Source organism: Neoarius graeffei, chromosome 13, assembly GCF_027579695.1.
Source record: "Neoarius graeffei isolate fNeoGra1 chromosome 13, fNeoGra1.pri, whole genome shotgun sequence".
Classification (NCBI taxonomy): domain Eukaryota; kingdom Metazoa; phylum Chordata; class Actinopteri; order Siluriformes; family Ariidae; genus Neoarius; species Neoarius graeffei.
In genome coordinates this window covers 11941926-11965827 of record NC_083581.1, presented here as the reverse complement: position 1 = coordinate 11965827, position 23902 = coordinate 11941926, and the positions used below count along the sequence as shown (strand labels likewise).

Below are 23902 nucleotides of genomic sequence, written 5' to 3'. Positions count from 1 at the left end.
CACAGGAACAAACACACAACAACAACAAGAAGATGGCTGTGACTACGTGAGGAAATCGTGCCTTCTGTGTGTACAAATTAGTTTTATTAGTGTGCATAGTTTTATATAACTTAATTTTCTTATTGTGTGTGAACATTTTGAAAAGCATTTTTATATAATTTATATAACTTTTTATATTGTGTGTGAACATTTTGAAAAGCAGTCTTATCCAATAAAAAAAAGAAATTCAAGAAATGGTTCAGTTACTTGTTTATTTAAAAGAAAATCTGTATACAAAAGTGAATGCAATGTAGTGGTTCATACAAAACAGTCTGTTGAAGGGTCTTCTGACCCTTTTCCCCTCTGCCTCCATTATAGTCAGGTAACTGTTGCTTTGTGTGGAAGGCTGTACTTTCTGTTCATCAAAGCAGGTGTAAATTGTCTGTCTGGCAGGTCAGTCAGGTTAATGTGTAGACAATTTCAAAATATTCTTATCCAATAATAAAGATTCTTATCCATTGTTGCTGTTGTTGTTACGAATGATGCGCGCGAGAGTGCTGCTTGTTCTAGTCATGTGGTTGTGACGTCATCGTCAAATCCGTTCTACTCATCCAGATGACTTCGCAACGGCGCCGTTGCCAGATTTTTCCACTCTGGAACTCGTTCTCAAAAAATATCGTTTTGGGGCACCCAAAACGCCGGTGCCGTGTGGACGCCAAGCCGAAACAATAAAAAATTTTATCAGATTCACCTGAATCCGTTGCCGTGTGGACAGGCCTAATTAAACAGTGATGCGCCTCTTCTCATGTTCCCTTACATTTTTTTGAAACCACTTGTCAAGAGATGGTGTATTTGTGGATGTGCATTCCAGAGAAAGCGAGGTAGTTGATGACCCATTACTGGCTCAACAGTGCTGGCCCAACACACACACTGTGTGTGGGTGGGGGGGTAAACGAGAGGAGATCGGGGTTGGTCTCTCTCTCTCTCTCTCTCTCTCTCTCTCTCTTGGTCCCCCCCTCCCCTTCCATCCTCCAATTATCCTCATCTGTATTCCCACTTGTTTCTTCTCTTTTCCGTCATGCAGTTTCTCATTTCACCACTGTGCAAGGCCATCTTAATTGGGCTGTTCATCTTCGTCATCCTCCTCATCCTCTATATCATCCTGTGGTACATCTGCAGGGACATCGACTGTGAGCACGGCATCTGAACAGGTAACAAAATGATATTAAATGGATTGTATTCAGCACAGGTAAAGAACAGTTCTGGAGCAATGATGTTTTGAAAATAGTTAAATGAAAAACTTCCTCTATGTATCAAATAAATGACTATAAGTAGCAGGTAACAGCAAAAAAATGCAATCAAATCAGTATGTATTGTGATCACACTTACTGTGGTGTATCGTTCTCTCAGGTATACTAGGAGCAGTTTTATATGAAAGATTAGCTGATCTTTGATTTGATTTGATTTGATTTGATTTATTTGGCAATAATACAGTACATAAAAATGATAAACGTAACAAAATAATCCAAAATAAACATGAGTATTAAAAAAATACATAAAATACAAAATACTGTAGATATTGCTGGGGATAACACAAAAAAAGTTAAAAACTTATTTCCATTGTGGTCCCCATAATACAAGATATGACATGAAAGAGAGATATAAACCTAATACTAATAAAAAATATATGAAAATTAATACAAAATAAAATCATTATTCTCAAAAGAACTCATAACATTATACATATAAGACAACATTTTTCTTAAAATTTAACAAAGATTTACTAGAATTGACTAAAGTAGAAGGAAGACTATTGAATAACTGAGCACCAGTGATACAAAATTTCTTTAAAACAGAAATATTTTGTAGACCTTGCCTGTTTCATTTGCTTCACTTTCCTCCTGTAAATCCAGATGAGACTCTGACATGTTTTAATCTGGAAAGTCCTCTTTTACTAAATAGCCTACTTTTTTTTATTTGTTTTTACGCAATTCTAAAATTTGGTATTTTCTACTGAGATAAGAAAAGAGAAGAGATGATGTATTCATGTAATACACAAAGTTTCACCTCCTACAGACTCAGAGCATTCTGCATGCACAGCTGATGAAACAATTTTATCCGAAACATCATGTTTTTGGAGTTACTTCCTAGGTCATTATATATAATTGCAGCAGTGTGCACGATTTCCTGAGAAACAAGAAGTTTTCAGACAAAAGTCCTTCAACAGCTCTACAAGCAAAGTACATTTTTTTGCAATTTCATGACAATTCCGAAGACTATCTCAAATATAGCACCAACAACAGTTTAAATGACAATTAAAACGTTCACTGAAACTGTTTACAACAGGTACCTCCACTTGCTCAATAAATGCTTAAGAAAATACTACATAGGGAAAACACTGAGCAAGAAATAATTAAAATTATCTAACCATTTAAAATAAGCATCTCACAGCTAAAACTATGGAAATAAATTTAGTCTAGGTTTCTAAATTATCAAAAGAAAAGCTTAGCTTAAAGTTGCTTGTACACAGAGAATGAATAATGTTTAATTGTGTGAAACCAAAACTAAAAAAAAAAAAAACAGAAACCAAAGCATACACAGATTATGGTAATGATATGATAAGAGTTGTTGTGAAAACAGAAGAAGTTAGCAGTTAGCAAAGAATTATCATGAATTAGAAAATAATGTTTTTCTATACCATTATCACAATGTTGACAGTATAGCAATGTAAATAATCACGCTATGCCTTCATATTAAGATATGTCCTGGATTAATAATACTTTTATTTCTGTGTTATTATATGCACCGGTGTGTTGCATGTTAAATGTAGAACTATTTCAAATGTCATAGTATATTGTCATACTGCTGAAACTCAGGAATGGAGATGGAGGGATTGGGACCACTCAGCACATTTTTGGTTTAGATTTACAAAGAACAATTGTTAATTAAGAGTCATCTCAGTAATATCTGTATGATTTGGAAACTTTATTTTGGGGTAATTATTTTGGGAAACTGGGCCAGGAGGAATCCTTTGGAGAGGAATCATTAGTTCCAAAGACACACGTTCACCTGCCAGATAAATTCGTTTCCACTCCACATGCAGTGTGTTGAGAGAAATTTGATAAGCTCAGGTAGGCAGACGCCCAAGGTAGAGTGAGATAAACACACACAATGCTGTGGAGGATGGAGAGTGCCATAGTGTTGTGTAAACAGGAAAATAAAAATTAATCACTGATGTGATCTTGAAGTTCATCATCCATGATGACAGAAATCAGATCAAACTTCCTGCTGCTATGCTTTAAGGCAGAAAGCAGCTTATCTAACACAGGTCTAGCAAGCGAAAATGAGAAATGCTAATGATGTCAAGCAATGTAACGATGTTACATTAATGAGCCAATGAATTAACATTAATAAGGTTAAAAAAAATAGGCTGTTGTGGCACATCATCCAGCTCCAAAAAGGTTGCAGTTTGAATTTATTAAAGAAGCATACTTTTTAGATCGTGGCTATTCTTATGACAAGTCTTACGAATAATATTTTCCCTATTCTTACAACATGAACATAAGTTCTGGTAGCGCATGCTCAAATCAGTATCACTTACTTTTACGCCTCATCGTAAGAATTATGCTTACGGCAATGGGCGTAAAAATAGGCTGGTGATTATTCTTACGACAAGGAAGCTTTTCATCGTAAGAATTATGCTTATGGCAATGGGCATAAAAATAGATGCTGGGAGAGCTATTGTACTCACCCCGGTGTCAGGGTTGTAAGAATTATGCTTACAGCATTGGGCGTAAAAATATTTTTATCATTAGCTATCACATGTATATGACAAAAATTACCCATTTCAATAAAAACAGGCAAATAAAATAGAAATGATTTGTTACTTTTGGCTTTGCCAAAGCTTCAGTGGCTGTCCACACTTTAAAGGTACATGGCAACTATATAAGAAATAAATAATTTCCTTATCCATTTTATTTTGGTGCTTAATGTCAGTATCTATTTTCATAATATGGCATTTATAATTTTTCATTTTTTCCTAGTAAGACATAAACAACAGGTTGACTTTACACCACGCAGCACAGGCAGACTAGTCAATATGACAAAAATGCAACTTGTACTTCTTAGGTCTCACATCTACTTTTTCGGTGTCTTACTGTCTGTTTATGTATGGTATTTCTGTTAGGGTTTTGCTGGGATTCAAACCTGGTTCGCTGGTATGATAATCCAGCAAACCCCCACTAGGCCACCAGGGGGATGACTCAAATGCAGAGGCGTGAGGCGGAAGTATAAAAAGTATCAAAAGGTTTATTTACAATATTTACACTATTTACAATCCAAGGCAAAAACAAAAGTATAATCCAAACGCTCAGAAGATAACCAGGAAAAAAAACAAAAGTTCAAAGAAACAAAGAGCCAAAAAACCAGAAAAGAAGAGGCAAAAATACAAACACTCAGAGGATCCAAAATGGTAAACACAAAGTCCAAAAAGTCCAAAAGAAAGTAAAGTACAAAAACCACAAAGACACAGGCGAGGAAATTGGAACAGAGGTTACTGGAGCTAAACATAACAGCACAAAGACTCCGTGACAAGAGGACTGAACTCAGGGGTATAAATACACAAACTAATTAAGGACAGGGCGGGGCAGGAAACAGGCAATAAGACAAAAACAAAACACAGAACACAGTGGTGACCTCTAGAGGCCCAAAACAAACATGGCCAGAAAAGGAAATAACAGTGGCCTTCTAGAGGCCAAAACAGTCCCAGTCCTAACAGGACCCCCCCCCCCCCCCCCCCCCCCCCCGGGAGCATCTCCTGATGTTCCCAGGACGATCAGGATGGGCCGAATGGAAGTCCCGACAAAGTTCTTTATCGAGTATGTCCCGAGCTGGGACCCAGCAGCGCTCCTCAGGGCCATAGCCCTCCCAGTCCACAAGATATTGGAGGCCCCCACGAACCCGGCGGGAGTCCAGCAGGCGGCGCATGGTGAACACAGTCTGACCCTGGAAGATGCGGGGGGGCGGGGGGTTCCTAGGGGCAGGGGCATACGTGGACATCAGTACGGGCCACAACAGGGAAACATGGAATGTGGGGTTGATCCTTAGCGTACGTGGTAACTGGAGCCGGTAGGAGACAGGGTTAACTCTGCGTACAACCTTGAAGGGGCCAATGTAGCGAGGAGCAAGCTTGCGGTTCTCCACCCACAGTGGAAGGTCCTTGGTGGACAGCCAAACCCGCTGCCCAGGGCGGAAAGTGTGGGCAGGTCTCCTATGGCAGTTGGCCTGAGTCTGGTTGGTACTGGAGGTCTGGATGAGTGTCCTCCTGACCTTGCTCCAGGTCTTGCGATACTGTCTCACGTAATGGTTGACCGAGGGCACCCCAGCATCCTCCTCCTGGTCCGGGAACAGAGGTGGCTGGAACCCGAATTGGCACTGGAACAGCGACAGCTTGGTGGCCGATGACTGCAGGGTGTTGTGGGCGTACTCTGCCCATGGCAGCCAGGTGCTCCACGATGTCGGGTTATCCATAGCCAGGCCTCGCAGGGTGGTTTCCAGGTCCTGGTTGAGCCTCTCCGTCTGGCCGTTGGACTGGGGGTGGAACCCAGAGGAGAGGCTGGCAGTGGCCCCAATGCTCTTGCAGAAGCCGTGCCATACTCGGGAGGAGAACTGGGGCCCCCGGTCAGAAACGATGTCCTGAGGGAGACCAAAAACTCAGAAGACATGAGTGAACAACAATTTAGCAGTGTCAAGGGCAGAGGGGAGTTTGCACAGTGGAATAAAGCGGCAGGCCTTGGAGAATCTGTCCACTATGACCAATATGACAGTGTTACCTTGAGACTCAGGGAGACCCGTGAGGAAGTCGACCGCCACGTGGGACCAGGGACGCCGGGGAATAGGCAGAGGATGCAGGAGACCCTGGGGACGCTGTCGCGGGTTCTTGGTTCTGGTGCAGACCTCACAGGACAGGACGAATGACCTCACTTCCTTCTCCATGTTAGGCCACCAGAAGCATCTTTTCAGGAAGTCCAGGGTCCTCCGAGCTCCCGGGTGGGCGGTGAGAGGGGAGGAGTGACCCCACTGGAGAACCTTGGCCCGGGCTTGACGAGGGACGTACAGGAGGCCCGGTGGCCCCGTCCCAGGATCAGGGTCCCGGCGTTGAGCTTGTTGAACGGTCTCCTCAATACCCCAGCGGACAGGAGCCACAATCTGGGATATAGGGATGATAGGCCCAACTTCACTTTCCCTGTTGTTGGGCGAGAACAGCCTGGAGAGCGTGTCCGGTTTGGTGTTCTTAGAGCCCGGGCGGTATGATAGGGTGAAGCTAAAACGGCTGAAAAACAAAGCCCACCTAGCCTGTCATGGGTTCAGCCTCTTGGCTTGCTGGAGGTACTCCAGGTTCTTATGGTCCGTCCACACCAGAAATGGATGTTGCGCTCCCTCCAGCCAGTGCCTCCACTCCTCAAGGGCTCGTTTGACCACTAGCAGTTCCCAATCCCCCACATCATAGCGGGACTCCGCAGGGCTCAGGCGGTGGGAGAAGTAAGCGCAGGGGTGCAGCTTCCCTTCTGAGCATTGAGAGAGCACCGCGCCGACACCACTGTCCGAGGCATTCACCTCCACGATGAATGGTTGGGAGGTGTCCGGGAGAACCAGAATGGGTGCCATGCAAAAGCGGTGTTTTAGGTCATTAAATGCCTCTTCCACCTGAGGGGACCAGACAAAGGAGCCACCAGTCCTTTTGGAGAGGTCCGACATAGGTGCAGCTATGGAACTGAAGTTTCTGATGAACTTGTGGTAGAAGTTAGCGAATCCTAAGAACCACTGAACCTCATTAACGGACTTGGGAGTAGGCCAGTCCCGGACAGCCAGGGTCTTGGCTGGGTCCATTTGGAGTTGCCCCGTTCGTACGATAAATCCCAGGAAGGAGACCTTGGGGACATGAAACTCGCATTTCTGGGCTTTAGCAAACAGATTATTCTGCAAGAGTCTCTGGAGGACTTGGCGGACATGGTGGCGGTGTTCCTGTAAGGTCTTGGAGAATATAAGAATGTCGTCGAGGTAGACGAAAACGTATAGATTAATCATATCTCTCAAGACGTCGTTGATAAGGGCCTGAAAAACAGCTGGTGCATTGGTGAGTCCGAAGGGCATCACCTGGTACTCGTACCTGACAGGGTGTTAAAGGTGGTCTTCCACTCGTCTCCCTGTTGGATATGGACGAGGTGGTATGAGTTCCGTAAGTCCAACTTGGTGAAGATGGTGGCGCCTTGGAGCAGGTCGAATACTGTGGACGTCAGCGGAAGGGGATAGCGGTTGCGCATGGTGATCTTGTTCAGGCCCCTATAATCAATACATGGCCGGAGACCCCCATCCTTCTTGCCGACAAAGAAGAAGCCGGCACCAGCGGGTGAGGTGGAGGGTCGAATGAACCCAGAGGCCAAGGCTTCCTTGATGTACTCCTCCATGGCCTTGCGTTCTGGCTGAGAGAGGGAGAACAGATGGCCCCGAGGAGGTGTAGTCCCAGGGAGCAAGTCAATGGTACAGTCGTAGGCGTGATGCGGAGGAAGAACGGCGGCCCTGCTCTTGCTGAAGACCTCCTTGAGATCCCAGTACTCTGTGGGAACTTGAGATAACTCGGTGAGATCAGGGGGCTCGGCAGGAGACACAGGAGAGCTAGAGAGCAGACAAGAGGCATGGCATGCAGGGCCCCATTCCACAACCTGGCTTGTAACCCAGTCTATACGAGGGTTGTGGCGGGTAAGCCAAGGAAGACCTAGAATAACTGGGAACTCAGGTGAAGGAATCAGGTGCAGGGATATTTCTTCCTTGTGACCTTGAGACTGGAGGAAGACTGGAGAGGTAACTTGGGTGACTCTTCCATCACCTAATGCTTGGCCATCGAGGGCAGACACAGACAGTGGGACTTCAAGAGGCGCAGTCGGGACATTGATGCTTGGCGAAGTGGATATCCATAAAGTTTCCAGCCGCCCCTGAGTCTAACAAGGCTTGACAAGAGTGGACGGACTCACCCCAGGAGATGGAGACCGGGATGTAGATTCCTTGGCCAGGGAGTCCGGGAGAGAGGGTAGGCCCCATCACAACCCTCCCTCGGCTGGACGGGGCGGTCCTTTTCCCAAGAGTGCGGGACATGATGCTCGGAAGTGACCAGGCTTGCCACAGTAGATGCAGCACTTGTCCCTCCTTCTGCGCTCCCTCTCAGATGCAGAGAGGCGAGTACGACCCACTTGCATGGGTTCTGGACAGTCACTGGAGGAGGTAGACGGGCTCCAGGTAGAGGCAGGGAGGCCGGGGAGGCTCAGTACTTGGCAGTGTTCTCTCATCCTGTTGTCCAGATGAGTAGAATGTGAGATCAGTGTTTCGAGGTCACTTGGGCATCCGATAGAAGCCAGACCATCTTTGATGGGGTCAGACAGACCATGGTGGAAGGCTGACACCAGGGCAGTCTCATTCCATCCACTTACTGCTGCGAGCGTCCGGAACGAGATGGCGTAGTCTGCGATGCTTCCCCCTTGCCGGATGGACATGAGCTTTCTGGCTGCGTCTTTACTGATGTCTGCTTGATCGAAGACACGCAGCATCTCCTCAGTAAACAGCTGGAAATCAGAGCACTCAGGTCCCTGTCTCTGCCAGATAGCAGTAGCCCAGGCTCGCGCCTTACCAGCTAACAAGGTTATCACAAAGGCAATCTTGCAGCGATCTGTAGTGTAGGTGGTAGGCTGACGCTCAAAGGTGAGTTGACACTGGGTAAGGAACTCTCGACACTCACTGTGCTTGCCGTCATACCTCTGTGTTGCAGGAAGGCTGGGTTCGCGAGGTGAAGAAGGCAGCATGGCAGGAGGCACTGGAGCAGGAGCGGATGGTGGAGCAGGAGCAGAGTCAGGCGGAGGAGATGGGGGCAGAGAAGTCAGCTGTGCCGGGGTTCTCCCAATCTGCTGAAGCAGTACCTCATGGCGAGCAAGGGTCTCACGTTGGCTTGCGAGAGTCCGTCCATGAGTGTCCATGGTGGATCCGAGGCTTGTTAACACAGCCATCATTCCCTGAAGGTTGGCCAGGTCGACAGATGAAGAAGCCTCTGCTGAGTCGGTCATGACAGAGTCCTTCTGTTAGGGTTTTGCTGGGATTCAAACCTGGTTCGCTGGTGTGATAATCCAGCAAACCCCCACTAGGCCACCAGGGGGATGACTCAAATGCAGAGGCGTGAGGCGGAAGTAGAAAAAGTATCAAAAGGTTTATTTACAATATTTACACTATTTACAATCCAAGGCAAAAACAAAAGTATAATCCAAACGCTCAGAAGATAACCAGGAAAAAAAACAAAAGTTCAAAGAAACAAAGAGCCAAAAAAACAGAAAAGAAGAGGCAAAAATACAAACGCTCAGAGGATCCAAAATGGTAAACACAAAGTCCACAAAGAGCTCGAGCAGAAATGCCATATAATCATCACGAATATAACGATTTTGCTGAATTTAATAGATAATTTTGTATTTGTTGATGCAATTATTTCATATTTTTAATGGAAAGAAACTGATATAGCATGCATTTATGTTTCATGTCCCATGTCCTTTAAAGGACCTTATGGGGTAGGGGGTCTTATGGCTTGGGGATCTTATGGAGTTAGGTGATCTTTCATGGTTGGGGATCTTATACGGTAGGATAGGAGATCTTTTATGGTTAGGTGATCTTATGGGGTAGGGGATTTCATGGACTTAATGGATCTTATTGTATTAGGAGAGCTTATGGATTTAGGGGATCTTACAGGTTGTGGATGTTATGCATTTAGTGGCTCTTATGGAGTTAGGGGATCTTATTGAGTTGGGATATCTTATGGGGTTAGGGGATCTTACGGATTTACTCTGACTGGTGGAGAATGGCATTTTGCTTCGACAACCCCGATTCCAAAAAAGTTGGGACAAAGTACAAATTATAAATAAAAACGGAATGCAATGATGTGGAAGTTTCAAAATTCCATATTTTATTCAGAATAGAGCATAGATGACATATCAAATGTTTAAACTGAGAAAATGTATAATTTAAAGAGAAAAATATCGAACTCCTTTCTGATATTGCCCTTTACAACAGTCTGTAAACGTCTGGGGACTGAGGAGACAAGTTGCTCAAGTTTAGGGATAGGAATGTTAACCCATTCTTGTCTAATGTAGGATTCTAGTTGCTCAACTGTCTTGGGTCTTTTTTGTCGTATCTTCCGTTTTATGATGCACCAAATGTTTTCTATGGGTGAAAGATCTGGACTGCAGGCTGGCCAGTTCAGTACCCGGACCCTTCTTCTATGCAGCCATGATGCTGTAATTGATGCAGTATGTGGTTTGGCATTGTCATGTTGGAAAATGCAAGGTCTTCCCTGAAAGAGACGTCATCTGGATGGGAGCATATGTTGCTCTAGAACCTGGATATACCTTTCAGCATTGATGGTGTCTTTCCAGATGTGTAAGCTGCCCATGCCACACACACTAATGCAACCCCATACCATCAGAGATTCAGGCTTCTGAACTGAGCACTGATAACAACTTGGGTCGTCCTTCTCTTTAGTCCGAATGACACGGCGTCCTTGATTTCCATAAAGAACTTCAAATTTTGATTCGTCTGACCACAGAACAGTTTTCCACTTTGCCACAGTCCATTTTAAATGAGCCTTGGCCCAGAGAAGACGTCTGCGCTTCTGGATCATGTTTAGATACGGCTTCTTCTTTGAACTCTAGAGTTTTAGCTGGCAACGGCGGATGGCACGGTGAATTGTGTTCACAGATAATGTTCTCTGGAAATATTCCTGAGCCCATTTTGTGATTTCCAATACAGAAGCATGCCTGTATGTGATGCAGTGCCGTCTAAGGGCCCGAAGATCACGGGCACCCAGTATGGTTTTCCGGCCTTGACCCTTACGCACACAGATTCTTCCAGATTCTCTGAATCTTTTGATGATATTATGCACTGCAGATGATGATATGTTCAAACTCTTTGCAATTTTACACTGTCGAACTCCTTTCTGATATTGCTCCACTATTTGTCAGTGCAGAATTAGGGGGATTGGTGATCCTCTTCCCATCTTTACTTCTGAGAGCCGCTGCCACTCCAAGATGCTCTTTTTATACCCAGTCATGTTAATGACCTATTGCCAATTGACCTAATGAGTTGCAATTTGGTCCTCCAGCTGTTCCTTTTTTGTACCTTTAACTTTTCCAGCCTCTTATTGACCCTGTCCCAACTTTTTTGAGATGTGTTGCTGTCATGAAATTTCAAATGAGCCAATATTTGGCATGAAATTTCAGAATGTCTCACTTTTGACATTTGATATGTTGTCTATGTTCTATTGTGAATACAATATCAGTTTTTGAGATTTGTAAATTATTGCATTCCATTTTTATTTACAATTTGTAGTTTGTCCCAACTTTTTTGGAATCGGGGTTGTACATATGCTGAGATCCCCTTCTTCCCACTGTTTCATCCAAAAAAAAAAAAAAACCCCAAAAAACCGCACTCCCACGCTGCATGCTAGTTTTGTTTCTATGACAACATTATTTTTGACAACGTCACCACTCTAACCATTGCATGATTGGTTGCCTGAAAAGGAGCAACAGTGACTACAGCAGTGCCTTTCTAAAAAATTCAGAGAATTTCAACATAAAAATGGCAGTGTACTCTGAAAAAAGACGCGAGGTGCAGCACTTTTTCTCTCAGCAGCCACATGTGGCGGCTTACACTTTCTCTGCATCAGGAGCAATTGAAAAAAGACACTTGCACTCAGAAGAGAATGATGTGTACACACACCCTTAGGGTATCTTGTGGATTGAGGGTATCTTGTGGAGTTTGAGGAGCTTATGGTGTGAGGGGATCTTGTGGAGTTAAGGGATCTTATGGAGTTTGGGGATCTTGTGGAGTTAGGGTATATTGTGGAGTTTGAGGATCTTATGGAGTTAGGGGGATCTTTTAGCAGACCCTGGTTGTTTTTTGTAGATGTGCACGTTTTGTTTTGATATTTAAGGACATACTATATTTAAATGCTTTGCATTGTTCAGTTATTGTTTCTAACATACTAAACTGAAACATGTTGTTTCAGGTGGCACAAAAAAATAAAACATCTTTTATAATGTTTTTGAACACTACGGTATTTCCGATAGCCCCCCCAATTCTGATTGGTCACTGTTCGTGCCAGTCGCGCCACTCAGAGTGAGCTCTGATTCTGATTGGTCAGTGGTTTCCGGGGGTAGTTCTAGTTCACCGTGTTTATCGTAGCATAGCATAGCTGAATGATGGCGATTTTAACCCGAATAATCTCTGTCCTGAAGCTCTACGTGGTCGGAGTGAAGCTTCTGCTTTATCAGCTCATTCACAGGCCTTTTATTTCTCCAGGTTAGCGCTTCACTTCCGTCTGTCTCTTTCGCTTGACAGTGAAATAATTTTATAGCAGGATTACACTGCTAACTGAAAGGAAGGACATTGGGCTGTGTCCCAAACCGCTCCCAATTGAATATGTAGTGCACTCGATTATTTGTGCTATGTTGAGTAAACCTTAAAAAGCTCTCTGAAACACATAGTGCACTAATCCGTTATTTCACTCTTTTTTACAGCCAGTAGGGAGATAAATCCCAAAGGGCACTACAGAGTCTGGAGAAAGCAATTTGTTCATCTCATAGTGGGCACGTAGTGCACTAAGTAGGATCAATTACCCTTACATTATACTATTTGTAGTGCACTTTGGGAGCAGAATAACAAATAGCTCCATATCAAACATACAGTATACCACATTATTATTATTATTATTATTATTATTATTATTATTACAGTTTTGCTAGAGCAGTGTGGAAAGGTTGCCATAGTCACAGGAGGAACACGTGGCATTGGATACGAGATAGTGAAGCAACTTCTGAATCTGGGAATGCACGTTATTATAGGTAACACACACACACACACATCTGATGGTGCTTTTCAAAACCAGCCAGTCTGCATAGCTGAGTACATCATTACTGAAGAGTTATTGTAGCTAGTGGTTGACTAGCGAGGTGCCTGGTGATGATTAGTCAGCTGACTCGATTAAGTCATAAATATCACTACTGCTTGGTTTCCTCTATGTTCTCCAGTTTAGACTGGTTATACTAAATTGTCCCTTGATGTTTGGAGGGGTGTGGGGGGTGCACTGCCATGGACTGGCATTCCATGTATTCCCACCTCACGCCCAGTGTTCCCGGGATAGGCTCTGGATCCACCACGATCTTGAGCAAGATAAAGTGTATAATGAGAATGAATGAAAGAATGCATTACAGAACATGCGGTTGTTATGACATGTCCATTGAGGATAAGTCTTCCCTGGAGATATTGCCTTTGAATTTATCCAAAATCACAATCTTTGGAAAATGGCGGTGCTTACTTTCTTTATCTCAGGCAGAGATGACCTGGTGATTTGTCCAGGGTGTACCCCGCCTTTTGCCCGTAGTCAGCTGGGATAGGCTCCAGCTTGCCTGCGACCCTGTAGAACAGGATAAAGCAGCTAGAGATAATGAGATGAGAATATTTCTATTTTAAATTGTCAAAAGTCTGTCTTTTTACGTTAGTTTTTTCCCATCATGGCTGTCTGACGTGGACAATCTCTCTCTCTGTCCTCCACCTCATTGCCTAATAACAGGATAACTAATGGGACTCGTTAAATGGGTCGTGCATTTAATTCCCAGAAGCCAAAAATAATATTCCGAGACAGCCTTCAGTGCCATTGTCCACTGCTCTGATTAGGAAACTAAAAATAGGAAGTGCATTCATGTGTATTTAATTTTCTTACTAGCATGTGAGCCATTTTAAAGCTCCATCCTGATAGTAGAACCCTTTCTAACAAGACTCCTTGATAGGTGTTTTATGTCTTTTATTAGTGTTATCCACAATGTGTAATTAAGTCACTGATTAAAGAAGTCGTGTGGTGTTGTAGCTCCTCCTTAGCTGGCTGCTGAAGTAAGAGCAAAAGATTTGCTTGTGTTCAGATATCTAAAAACTGGGACCTGAGCTTTTGAGATACTTGAACCAAAATGGCCTGGATTCTTCCACATTTCTGACATTCATGTGTAGCGTTGAATTTTATTTGTTTGTTTTTTTGTTGAATAAATAAACATGAACTTGACATTTAAGTTTTCTTGACTTTTTTCCCTCCAGCCTCTCATGATGAACAAAAAGGCTTTGTTGCAATGGAAAAGCTTCGTAAAGAGACTAGTGAAGCTCAAGGTGGGTGTTTATGATCCACAAATAAACTTTTTCTCCAGCTGCAGTGTATATAGTACTTATGCAAAGAGAAGTTAGATTTAATGTCATCCACGAAGTAAGTTAGTCCCAGAAAGATGGCTAGGTCGGTGTGAGGTTTGTAACAAACGTCAAACACCCTCCACTCCGTCCACATCCACTTTTCTTAAGTGTCTGGTGCCCTCTTGCTCTCTCCTCGCTCAGTGAAGCTGGATGTTAATCCAGATGTGAGTCCATGTACAGTATGTGTTCTGGGAGAGACCATGGGATCCAGGAAGTAGTGTCAGGTCAGGATCAGAGAGGCTCCTCAAAAGCCTGCTTCTTCCTGTAAAGGTTAAATGAAACTATGAATTCAGCCACTGGTAGTGTTTTTGTAGGCTGTCCTGTTGTTGCAGGTTGCTGCGAATATGTTTTTACAGCAATGAATTTCAGCCCTTTAAAAGGCTTTAACAGTTTCTCTGTAATGGTGTAATACCTGAAATCACTTCACGAATTAAAATATAATGTTCACGTTCAGGTGGCACGGTGGTGTAGTGGTTAGCGCTGTCGCCTCACAGCAAGAAGGTCCTGGGTTCGAGCCCCGGGGCCGGCGAGGGCCTTTCTGTGTGGAGTTTGCATGTTCTCCCCGTGTCCGCGTGGGTTTCCTCCGGGTGCTCCGGTTTCCCCCACAGTCCAAAGACATGCAGGTTAGGTTAACTGGTGACTCTAAATTGACCGTAGGTATGAATGTGAGTGTGAATGGTTGTCTGTGTCTATGTGTCAGCCCTGTGATGACCTGGCGACTTGTCCAGGGTGTACCCCGCCTTTCGCCCGTAGTCAGCTGGGATAGGCTCCAGCTTGCCTGCGATCCTGTAGAAGGATAAAGCGGCTAGAGATAATGAGATGAGATGAGATGTTCACGTTCATGCTGGATTATGTCCCCTTTCTTCTGCTCATTATGGTATTCTGTGTTTTTGTTTGTTTGTTTTAGTGGATTTTGAGTTTCTGGATCTGGCCTCCCAGAACTCAGTGTGTGAGTTTGTACGACGGTTTAAGAAACGAAAACTCTCCTTACACATACTCATCAACAACGGTGAGTTCAGTTGCCTGCTATTCCTATTCCTGTTTCGTTAGCATGTTTCCTTTCCATCTTGTCAGACACTCATGGGATAGACCTGGCTTTAGGAATGTGGAATGTCACTTCACCGGCAGGAAGTTTGGGCCCCTGACATGCTAACACTGGTGCGTTTCTCCCGCAGCGGCTGTAATGCTAGTTCCTGAGGAGAAAACACATGATGGTTTTGAGCTTCATTTCTCCGTTAACTACCTAGGTCACTTTCTCTTGACTCGGCTCCTTTTGGACGCACTGATGCATTCTGGGAAGGAGAAATGTTCCAGAGTAATTAGCATTTGCTCTTCGGCGCACTACGTGTCTGATAGAAACGTGCAGGACTTTTTTCACAGCACGTAAGTGCACATTCTTGTCTGTGTGTAGCCTTTATACATAACCAGTTCAGCGCTATGTTAAGGAATTGTACTGTATTAATGTTGTATGTCAGTGGTTTGTCTGTGTCTCTGCACTGTTTTGAAGGCAGGATTATAGTTCCCATGCCTCGTATGCCCGAAGTAAACTGGCACAGCTCCTGTTCACTTATCACCTTCATCAGAAGCTCCAGTCAGTTGGTTGTGATGCTGTGACGGTGAACGCTGTAGATCCGGGCATGGTGGACACAGAGCTGTACTGCCACATGAGCTTTCCGGAAAAACTGGCACAAAAACTCATTGCCTGTCTGTTGTTCAGGGTACGACAAAATGCTGACTTGTTTGATCTGACAGGATGAGATGCCAAGTTGTGTGACTCGCTGAAAAGAGGCAGAATCACTATCCCATCACTAATGTGGTAAAATAATACACACCGTGTAGTGTTCTGGAATGTCCATAACCCATTAATGTTTGTTTTCTCTGCAGACTCCGGCGCAGGCAGCACACACAGCTGTGTACGCAGCGGTATCTCAGGACTTTGAAGGCGTTAGCGGCTGCTATGTACACGAAGGAAAACCTGTGAAATCGTCTTCCACTTCTTATGATGCCGAGCTCCAGATGGAATTATGGAACAACACTTGCAGGCTGCTACGACTCCCAGTTAGCATAAAGTAAACTAAAAAAAGGTTAAACTATATTACAGAATTATGAGTCATGTTTTTAATCAAAGCAGCTTTATTTTACTTTACATGTTTGTTTCTATGATTTTTATGTTATATGTGAACAAAGTATAAAATGTCAAGAGCATAAAAATGTTGGACATGTATCATTCGGTGCACAAATAATGAGGCAGACTCAGCATGTGAAAGCCTTCCTGAGCAATGAGGAGTAAGGCGTACGACTGCACTAAGTATGAACGCTCGGCTTTGGAGACTGCATTTCTTTCGATTTTTCTCTCCATCTTGATTTGTCTTATTGTACTTTCACATTTGTCTCAACCATCTCTGAGCACCGAAAGACTGTGAAAATGTATATAACTATTCTGTTATAATATAAAATGCATAATGTTGATAGTTTGTGATTTATAATAAAAGTGTTTTCATATTTTGAAATGGTCATATTTATTGAAACGTGTTTATGTACTTCATACATTTCTCAGAGTGGACTAATATATGAAACCAACCCCTTGTAAATAACTTTACTATCAATCAGGTGATGAAATATGAGCGATATGAAGCTTGCATGACAAAGGCTACTTTCATTAAACGTAGGACTGCAGCAGGTAGCGCTGCCATCACCGCCTCACAGCTCCATGGTTCCCAGCTCGATCTTGAGTTTGGGTTACTGCTTTTGCAGAGTTTCACAAGTTCTCTTTGTCTTCATGTGGGTTTCCTCAGGGTTCACTGATTTCCTCCCATTTCAAACAAACAAAAATTGTTGCTATGTGGATTAGCCCCTATGTAAATTGCCCCTTGTTGTGAATGTGTGTGAATGGTGCCCTGTGATAGACCTCCTCATGCCTGGTATTTCTCAAACATGCCCTGGATCCAGTGCCATGCTCCTGATGAATGAAAAATGTAGTTGTGGCAGTGGGGGCGTGGTCAAGCATCGGTCTGTGAAAGGAGGGTGGAGTCAGGGAAGGTAAGTGGCAGAATCACTGCACCTGACGTGAATTAACCTGTGTTTGTGTGTCTTCCCCAGTGACCATGCCCTATAAAAGGAGAGAGAGAGAGAGCAGAGAAAGGGAGCTCTCTCCTGACCAGAATGCATGTGTGTGGGCATGTGAGAGAGTGAATGAACTGAAAAGCCACATATACAACGTAAAAAATAAAAGTTTCTGACAACTCAGTTCTGGCCTGCTGTGCTTCTGTGCTCCACCCACCTGCTCTGGTTCTACAGTGGTGCCGAAACCCAGGCCAGAGCACAGAAGGAGACAGCCCCATGGAGTCCTCCCCCTTCAAGGACCTGGTCCATGCCCTTGCCACTGCCCAACAGAGCCAGCACCAGGTGCTGGTCGCCCTCCGGAAGGAGCAGGAACAATGGTTTGAAGCCCTGGTGCTGGCGCAGCAGGAAGATAGCCAGGCATTCTGGCACCTGCTCGCATCAGCGGGGTCCAGCATCACCACCGCCACGGACCCTCCCCACCTCACCCTAACGAAGATGGGTCCGCAGGACGACCCTGAAGCCTTCCTCGCTCTTTTTGAGCAGGCAGCAGAGGCGTGGGGTTGGCCGGTGGAACAGTGCGCGGCGTGCCTCCTCCCCCTGCTAACGGGTGAGGCGCAGCTGGCCGCAATACAGCTCCCTGCCGACAGCTGGCTGGTCTACGCTGACCTCTGCAGGGTCGTCCTCCAATGTGTGGGGCGCACCCTGGAGCAGCAACGGCAGCGCTTCCACGTGCTGTGCCTGGAGGAGGTCGGCCGGGGATTCGCATTTGGCCAGCAACTCTGGGACACCTGCCGGCTGTGGCTGAGGGCTGACAACCGCGACGCCGACGGAATCATCAACCTGGTGGCGCTGGAACAATTCATCGCCCGACTTCCAGATGGAACAACGGAGTGGGTCCAGTGCCATCGCCCGGCGTTGCTGGATCAGGCCATCGTGCTGGCGGATGACCGTATGGCGGCTGTTCCGATGGCAGGACAGTGTGTCTCCTCTTCTCCCCTCTTTTATCTCTCTCTCTCTCTCCCTCTGTTCCTCGTCCTTGCCCCATTCCCCCACTGCGGAGGCAGGGGCTGGCTCCACCCCAGCTGGCCCGCCGCACCCGTGGTGCCCTACCGTTTCCTACTTCCGTGTCTGTGTCCCCCCCAGGTGAGTGAACTTTGAAACACTGGTGCAGAGGGAGAGCCTGGGCCGGTATGCTGACGCTACGGGGAGCCGGGGCACCTCCAGCATCAGTGCTTGGCGATGGAGGTGGGCGCGGTGGTCCAGATCCCTGATGTGCCAGGGACCACATCGGGCATGGTGAAGCGTTGGTCTGTGAATGGAGGGCGGAGTCAGGGAAGGTAAGTGGCAGGATCACTACACCTGATGTGAGTTAACCTGTGTTTGTGTGTCTTCCCCAGTGACCACGCCCTATAAAAAGGAGAGAGAGAGCAGAGGAAAGAGTCTCTCCCCAACCAGAAGGCCTGTGTGTGTCTCTGTGAGAGCAGTAGATAACAGCTGAAAAGCGTACATATTGATCATCACTGAAAAGTGTAAAAAATAGAGTTTGAGAACTCTGTTCTAGCCTGCCATGCTTCTGTGCTCCACCCACCTTAAACCTTTGCAACAGGGGTATATACAGTTTAGAGCAGGGGTTCTTAACCTGGGGTACATGGATCCCTTAGGGATCTGTAGATGGACTATAGGGGGTCCGTGAAGGTCAGATAAAAAAAAAATTAACATTCACTATATTTTTGTATTAAGTTGGTATATTTTTGTTAATATATACCAGGCATTACATATGTATTTTTGCTTATTGAAGAAAACCAGGAAATCTGTAGGGTGGCGTAGGATGCTACTACACATGGTCAAGCAACATACAATTGTCATCATTGTCAGGTTTTGACCTCTAGATTGGTTTCTCATTGAAAGAAATTAAAGAAAATTTACATTTCCACTGCTTGTAATGCTGACCACTAAGCATCTCTGGTAGTGCATGCTTACCATTTACAGTGGTGCTTGAAAGTTCGTGAACCCTTTAGAATTTTCTGTATTTCTACATAAATATGACTTAAAACATCATCAAATTTTCACGCGAGTCCTAAAAGTAGATAAAGAAAACCCAGTTAAACAAATGAGACAAAAATATTAAACTTGATCATTTATTTGTTGAGGAAAATGAGCCAATATTACATATCGGTATGTGAACCTCTAGGATTAGCAGTTAATTTCAAGGTGAAATTAAAGTCAGGTGTTTTCAATCAATGGGATGACAATCAGGTGTGAGTGAACACCCTGTTTTATTTCAAGAACAGGGATCTATCAAAGTCTGATCTTCACAACACGTTTGTGGAAGTGTATCATGGCACGAATGAAGGAGATTTCTGAGGACCTCAGAAAAAGCATTGTTGATGCTCATCAGGCTGGAAAAGGTTACAAAACAATCTTTAAAGAGTTTGGATTCCACCAATCCACAGTCAGACAGATTGTGTACAAATGGAGGAAATTCAAGACCATTGTTACCCTCCCCAGGAGTGGTCGACCAACAAAGATCACTCCAAGAGCAAAGCGTGTAATAGTCGGCGAGGTCACAAAGGATCCCAGGGTAACTTCTAAGCAACTGAAGGCCTCTCTCACATTGGCCTTGTTAATTGGCCTCAACATTGTTAATGTTCATGAGTCCACCATCAGGAGAACACTGAAAAACAATGGTGTGCATGGCAGGGTTGCAAAGAGAAAGCCACTGCTCTCCAAAAAGAACATTGCCACTCAACTGCAGTTTGCTAAAGATCACGTGGACAAGCCAAAAGGCTATTGGAAAAATGTTTTGTGGACGGATAAGACCAAAATAGAACTTTTTGGTTTAAATGAGAAGCGTTATGTTTGGAGAAAGGAAAACACTGCATTCCAGCATAAGAACCTTATCCCATCTGTGAAACATGGTAGTGGTAGTATCATGGTTTGGGCCTGTTTTGCTGCATCTGGGCCAGGATGGCTTGCCATCATTGATGGAACAATGAATTCTGAATTATACTAGCGAATTCTAAAGGAAAATGTCAGGACATCTGTTCATGAACTAAATCTCAAGAGAAGGTGGGTCATGCAGCAAGACAACGACCCTAAGCACACAAGTTGTTCTATCAAAGAATGGTTAAAGAATAAAGTTAATGTTTTGGAATGGCCAAGTCAAAGTCCTGACCTTAATCCAATTGAAATGTTGCGGAAGGACCTGAAGCGAGCAGTTCATGTGAGGTCTTGCGATTCAAGGCCCTTTAGTCACCATTATATGGATGCTTCAGAAATGTTTTCTGGCCAAGCTGCCACTGTGGAAGAGGAGGTTGGAGGCAGACAACTATGCAAACTCTCCAGTGTTAGAGGATGTGCTTCTGTAGGATGGAATCGAGAATGACAAAGCCCTGTCAATTTCTCTGCAGTCAGAATTCTGTAGACATCTGGATACTCTGCAGAACTCTTTCAAACATTACTTCTGCTCAGGTGACCTTACAGTTGAAACATGGATTCGCAGTCCTTTCCTTGCCGACATAGACTGTGTCAGTGATGAAGACCTTGCCAAAGATGACCTCATTGCCCTGAAGACAAAGGGAATGTTATGAAATTAATTCAACTCGAAGAGCCTTGGAGAATTCTGGTGTACATTGGCACAAGCCTACCCTCGTCTGGTACGGCGAGCTATGGGTGCTCTGATTCCATTTGCTTCTACATATCTTTGTGAGTCAGGGTTTTCAGCACTTTTTTCTATCAAAATAAAAAGTCAAAATCAATTGGATGTCAAACATGACATGCATGTTACCTTGTCAAAGACTATTCCACAGTCTCATCTTCTTATTCAAGCCAAGCAACAATAACCTTGTCATTCAAATGTACTTTTGAGCAAAATTGTTTTGTCTAATTTGCACAAGATTATTGTATTTCATTTTTGTATGGAGTGGCTGGGTGGCATGGTGGTGTTGTGGTTAGCACTGTTGCCTCACAACAAGAAGGTTCTGGGTTCGAGCCCAGTGGCTGATGGGGGCCTCTCTGTGTGGAGTTTGCATGTTCTCCCTTGTCTGTGTGGGTTTCCTCTGGGTGCTCCAGTTTCCCCCATAGTCCAGAGACTTGCTGTTAGGTTAACTGGCTACTCTAAATTGTCCATATAGTGTGTGTGTGTGTGAGAGAATGGTTGAGAGGAGAAAACCTATTTAATAATCCAGTAGAAGGCAATGGGAAATTACTCCTGTAATTCTTCCCGCAAAACTTTGATGGCTGAAGCTGTGGACCCACCATCAGGTAGAACACTAAAGAAGATGGAGTGGCTATCAATTTTTGCATGAAAAAGAGTGAGATTTTTTTTGTAGATTGTTTATTCATACTTTGTGTATGTCATACACTGTATGAGGCAATCAATTTTCAATAAAATAAAGTACATTAATTGCATGTAATGTGTTTGAATTTTGTGCATTTTTCTCGGGAGGGGGTCCATAACTTTTAACAAATTCTCAAAGACTCAAAAAAGGGTAAGAACCTCTATTCTCAAGTGCATTTAACTGAATGAACACAAGATTAGTACAGAATGAGTTGTGAAAAAATGACGTCAAGTCTATTTGTATCGCGCTTTTAACATTAGGCATTGTCGCAAAGCAGCTTTACAGAATTTGAATGAATTAAAACATGAGCTAATTTTATCCCCAATCTATCCCCAGTGAGCAAGCCTGTGGCGACAGTGGCAAGGAAAAACTCCCTCAGACGACATGAAGAAACCTCAAGAGGAACCAGACTCAAAAGGGAACCCATCCTCATTTGGGCATATAGACAATTTGACTATAACATTAACAGTTTTAACATGATGTCAGTTTTGTTGATGCTATAACTCTTCATTGATGCTATAACTCTTCATTGATGGAAACTTGAGTGCAAAACTGCTCATGACAACTGCTGTCCTAAAGTTAGCAAGTCAACTGTAGTCCTCAGCCATAAAAGCATGACTGTAAGTGTCCAGAGCGTCTTCCAAGTGTGACTTCAGCTGTCCATATGGGGCCGTCCTCCACAAGAGTGATGTGATGAGACTCCAACCAGACATAGGGCATCAGAATGGATCAGGCAGGTCTGAGGAGCAGAAGAGGTCAGCATCTCAATCTCAGGATTGACATGTAACTCATAGGAACAGATTGGGGGGAGGGAGAAAACATGTTGTTAGGTATGCCCAATATCACCTGAATAAGTAGGAACAGTATACATTTTGCGCTGAGTACAAGCAGGGACTCCAGCAAAACTAACTGACAGCATAAATAAAAGGGGAGAGCCAGAAGGTAACACAGGCATGAGGGTGCCCTGGGACATAAAGCAGCCAGCCACCGTCAACAAACTCGAGTGAGAAAGTGAGTGGGGGACTGACAGCATCCATACATCCCAGTTTACCAAAACACTGCCTGAGGACCCTCCAGATCTACTCCTTTACCTCATAAACACCATTAACAAAAGGCTTGACTAAACAGTTTTCAGCCTAGACTTAAATGCTGAGACTGTGTCTGATTCCCGAACACTACTTGGAAGGCTGTTCCATAACTGTGGGGCTTTGTAAGAAAAGGCTCTGCCCCCTGATGTAGCCTTCACTATACAAGGTACCAGCAGATAGCCTGGTGTGGCCTAAAGGACCAGAAGTTTGCTCAGGTAGTGTGGTGCAAGATCATTCAGTGCTTTAAAAGTCAATAGTAGTATTTTATAATCAATACAAAATTTGATTGGGAGCCAGTGCAGTGTGGATAAGACAGGGGTGATGTGGTCATATTTTCTAGTTCAAGTAAAGACTCTTGCTGCTGCATTTTGAACTAACTGGAGCTTGTTTATGCACTTATTGGAACATCCAGACAGTAAGGCATTACAATAATCCAACCTAGAGGTAACAAAAGCATGAACTAGTTTTTCTGCGTCATGTAATGACATTAAATTTCTTATCTTAGAAATATTTCTGAGATGAAAGAAAGCTATCCGGGTAATGTTATCAATGTGAGTTTCGAATGAAAGACTGGGGTCAATAATCGCCCCGAGGTCTTTTACTGCTGCACGTGAAGAAACAGAGGCCATCCAGAGTTACTGACTACGTTTACATGCACATCCAAATCGAGCTGCTGTCGGTAATCGAGCTGAAGGTCCCAGCAGGGTGCCAGAGAAATTCAATCCTACATGCACACAATGAAATCGGGCTATTGTGTGAGGTGCATTGTGCACCCGAGCCACAGGTGGCGCAACACGCCCCATCGTGTTGGTACACTTCCGGTTGTCGTCATGAAGAAGAGCTATTCAAGAGTGTAAACAAAGTTATCAGTTCCGTGTTCTCCATTGCGCGTTTTTCTCCCGTCCATGAATTTTAATATATTCAACTCCTTAAGCTGAATGAGCATGAACTCTCTCCTCACTGCTCCAGAAGTGCACGTTTCTGCTTGCCTGTGGCAGTGGGGGCGTGGTCAAGCACCGGTCTGTGACAGGAGGGCGGAGCCAGGGAAGGTGAGTGGCAGAATCACTTCACCTGACGGTAATTAACCTGTGTTTGTGTGTCTTCCCAGTAACC

General features: G+C 44.4%; 1 protein-coding gene across 6 annotated transcripts; it reads left to right on the top strand.

The window, feature by feature from the left end:
- On the top strand, positions 1-16808 carry LOC132895994 (dehydrogenase/reductase SDR family member on chromosome X-like). Of its 6 annotated transcripts, none has more exons than XM_060936725.1 (8): positions 1-66; positions 1064-1190; positions 12801-12908; positions 14152-14220; positions 15206-15307; positions 15474-15681; positions 15806-16016; positions 16183-16808. In XM_060936725.1, exons 3-8 carry the CDS (start codon positions 12893-12895, stop codon positions 16369-16371), a joined length of 795 nt encoding a protein of 264 aa, XP_060792708.1. In that variant the 5' UTR covers positions 1-66; positions 1064-1190; positions 12801-12892; the 3' UTR covers positions 16372-16808. The 6 variants fall into 6 exon arrangements, with proteins under 6 accessions (XP_060792708.1, XP_060792704.1, XP_060792703.1 ...); XM_060936724.1 differs by lacking the exons at positions 1-66; positions 1064-1190 and adding exons at positions 12287-12366; positions 12585-12669; XM_060936721.1 differs by lacking the exons at positions 1-66; positions 1064-1190 and adding an exon at positions 12230-12366 and having other exon boundaries at positions 15546-15681.
- Positions 16809-23902: the final 7094 nt, after the last annotated feature.

What these genes read in the sequence shown, in the direction of transcription:
- LOC132895994 (XM_060936720.1), top strand. Translation starts at nt 12,264, where the DNA reads ATGATGGCGATTTTAACCCGAATAATCTCTGTCCTGAAGCTCTACGTG. An exon ending in CAGGCCTTTTATTTCTCCAG is followed by an intron (nt 12,367 to 12,800) that starts GTTAGCGCTTCA and finishes TTATTATTACAG; the next exon opens with TTTTGCTAGAGCAGTGTGGA. An exon ending in TTGCCTGTCTGTTGTTCAGG is followed by an intron (nt 16,017 to 16,182) that starts GTACGACAAAAT and finishes TTTTCTCTGCAG; the next exon opens with ACTCCGGCGCAGGCAGCACA.